Source organism: Arachis stenosperma, chromosome 3 (genome assembly GCF_014773155.1).
Source record: "Arachis stenosperma cultivar V10309 chromosome 3, arast.V10309.gnm1.PFL2, whole genome shotgun sequence".
Lineage (NCBI taxonomy): Eukaryota > Viridiplantae > Streptophyta > Magnoliopsida > Fabales > Fabaceae > Arachis > Arachis stenosperma.
In genome coordinates this window covers 58932421-58934055 of record NC_080379.1, presented here as the reverse complement: position 1 = coordinate 58934055, position 1635 = coordinate 58932421, and the positions used below count along the sequence as shown (strand labels likewise).

General features: G+C 37.3%; 1 protein-coding gene across 1 annotated transcript; it reads left to right on the top strand.

Moving 5' to 3' along the window:
- The first annotated feature begins 211 nt into the window (after window positions 1–211).
- LOC130967852 (uncharacterized) lies at window positions 212–1155 on the top strand. Its single transcript, XM_057892885.1, has one exon. The coding sequence runs from the start codon at window positions 382–384 to the stop codon at window positions 970–972; it is 591 nt and encodes a 196-aa protein (XP_057748868.1). The 5' UTR covers window positions 212–381; the 3' UTR covers window positions 973–1155.
- The last annotated feature ends 480 nt before the right edge of the window (window positions 1156–1635 follow it).

The following is a 1635-nucleotide window of genomic DNA, read 5'->3' as shown; positions in this document are numbered from 1 at the left end:
TAAAAAAATACACGGTTGCTACTTCACTGTCAAAAACAAAATCTGTAATGCTACTCATAAATGTAAAAAACGCTTAATGTTCCGGTATATATATAAAAAAAAAATTAGCCGTAGTATAGCTAGTAGAGGAGGGCATGATGTGTAAATATGTAAGATGTATCTTAAACAAAAGGCATCTTGGCTCTCGATTCTTGGCATCTTTACGAGATATCCCTCACCCTCGCTTGTCTGTTGTCTCACCCTCCACCTTTCCTTAAATCTCTTCATTCTCACTTCCATCTCTCTCCACATTCAATTCATCTCTCTCTCTCTCTCTCTCTCTTACACACACTCCTAGAAACAGAGGGAAAAGAGAAGAAAGAAACCACAATTTCACAAAAAATGAACGTGTTGGATTCCCAAGTGGAGGCTCTTGTCTTCAACTACCTCACCTTTGGTTTCCTCACTCTCCTCAACAACTTTTGGACTTGGCTCGCACTTCTCACCGCAGCCCTCAGCTTCTGGAAGATTCGCTCATCGGTTTGCCCCGAACCCGAAATAGGTGACCCGACCAGAGAGCCGGTAGTTGAAGCTGCCATTCCCGAGGCGGTAACGCCGCTAGTTGAGTCAGCTGCTGTCGTGGATGCGGCTCCGTTGGCTGTTACTGAGGACGTTGACGGCGTAAGGAAGGGGAAGTTTACGGTGTACTACGAGGAGGAGGGTGATGATGAGGGCGCGCAATGCATGCGCGGCGAGAGAGAGGGATCTTTGAATTTGACTCTGCCTTTGATGGCGTGGAGGGAAGAAGGGTGCGAAGTGGAGTGGTGGGAAAAGTGGGAGAGGTTGTTACGGTTGAGGAACGGCGTTAATGAGGGCGGATGGTACACGTGTCAGGACTTGACGGAGCTTAACGGCAACGTTGTGAGGTTGTGGGATGGTGGGTTCCGGTGTAGAGAATCATGGTACAGCTACAGCTGTGTTGATGTTTGGTGAAATCAATAATGATGATACAATAATGAATAATAATAGTAATAAAATAATAAATATTAATAATTGTAGCTTTAATTTGTTAGTTAGAGACATAGGTTAGGTAGTGTACTTTTGTAATTTGAGGAGGAATTTATTATTTTTAATTAGTAGTTAATTATTAATGATTAAAAATATAAGTTTAAAACATGTTAGATTATTAAATTAAAAAATTAAATTAATAATTAAAAATAATAAAAAATAAAAAATTCTAATGACGAGTATTTTTCATTTGGGAATTGGGCAACATGCATGTACATATATGGTGATTTCTGATTTGGTAGTGATTTCAGAATTTTGGATGATGGAACTTAAAATTAATTAAAGAGGAAGCAGTTTCATCATCTTCACTCATTTTGGATCTCAATTTATAAAGCAAATGTCCCAAGATAAGCTTTGCTTATGTTTATTGATTCTATTTATTATCGATGCTTACATTATTATTGCTAATGATTTGATATTATTATTCATATAATGTGTGTTTATTTATTAATGGCCAGTTAAACTAGTAACTAGAAGTCATATGATATTATTTCGAGGAAAACTAAATTGATGTAAACTTTTTCAAAAACTAAACTGATATCATGCTTAAAATTGTGCAATTTTATGGAAAAAATATATTGGAATAAG

Coding starts and splice junctions, on each gene's coding strand:
- LOC130967852 (XM_057892885.1), top strand. CDS start 382: ATGAACGTGTTGGATTCCCAAGTGGAGGCTCTTGTCTTCAACTACCTC.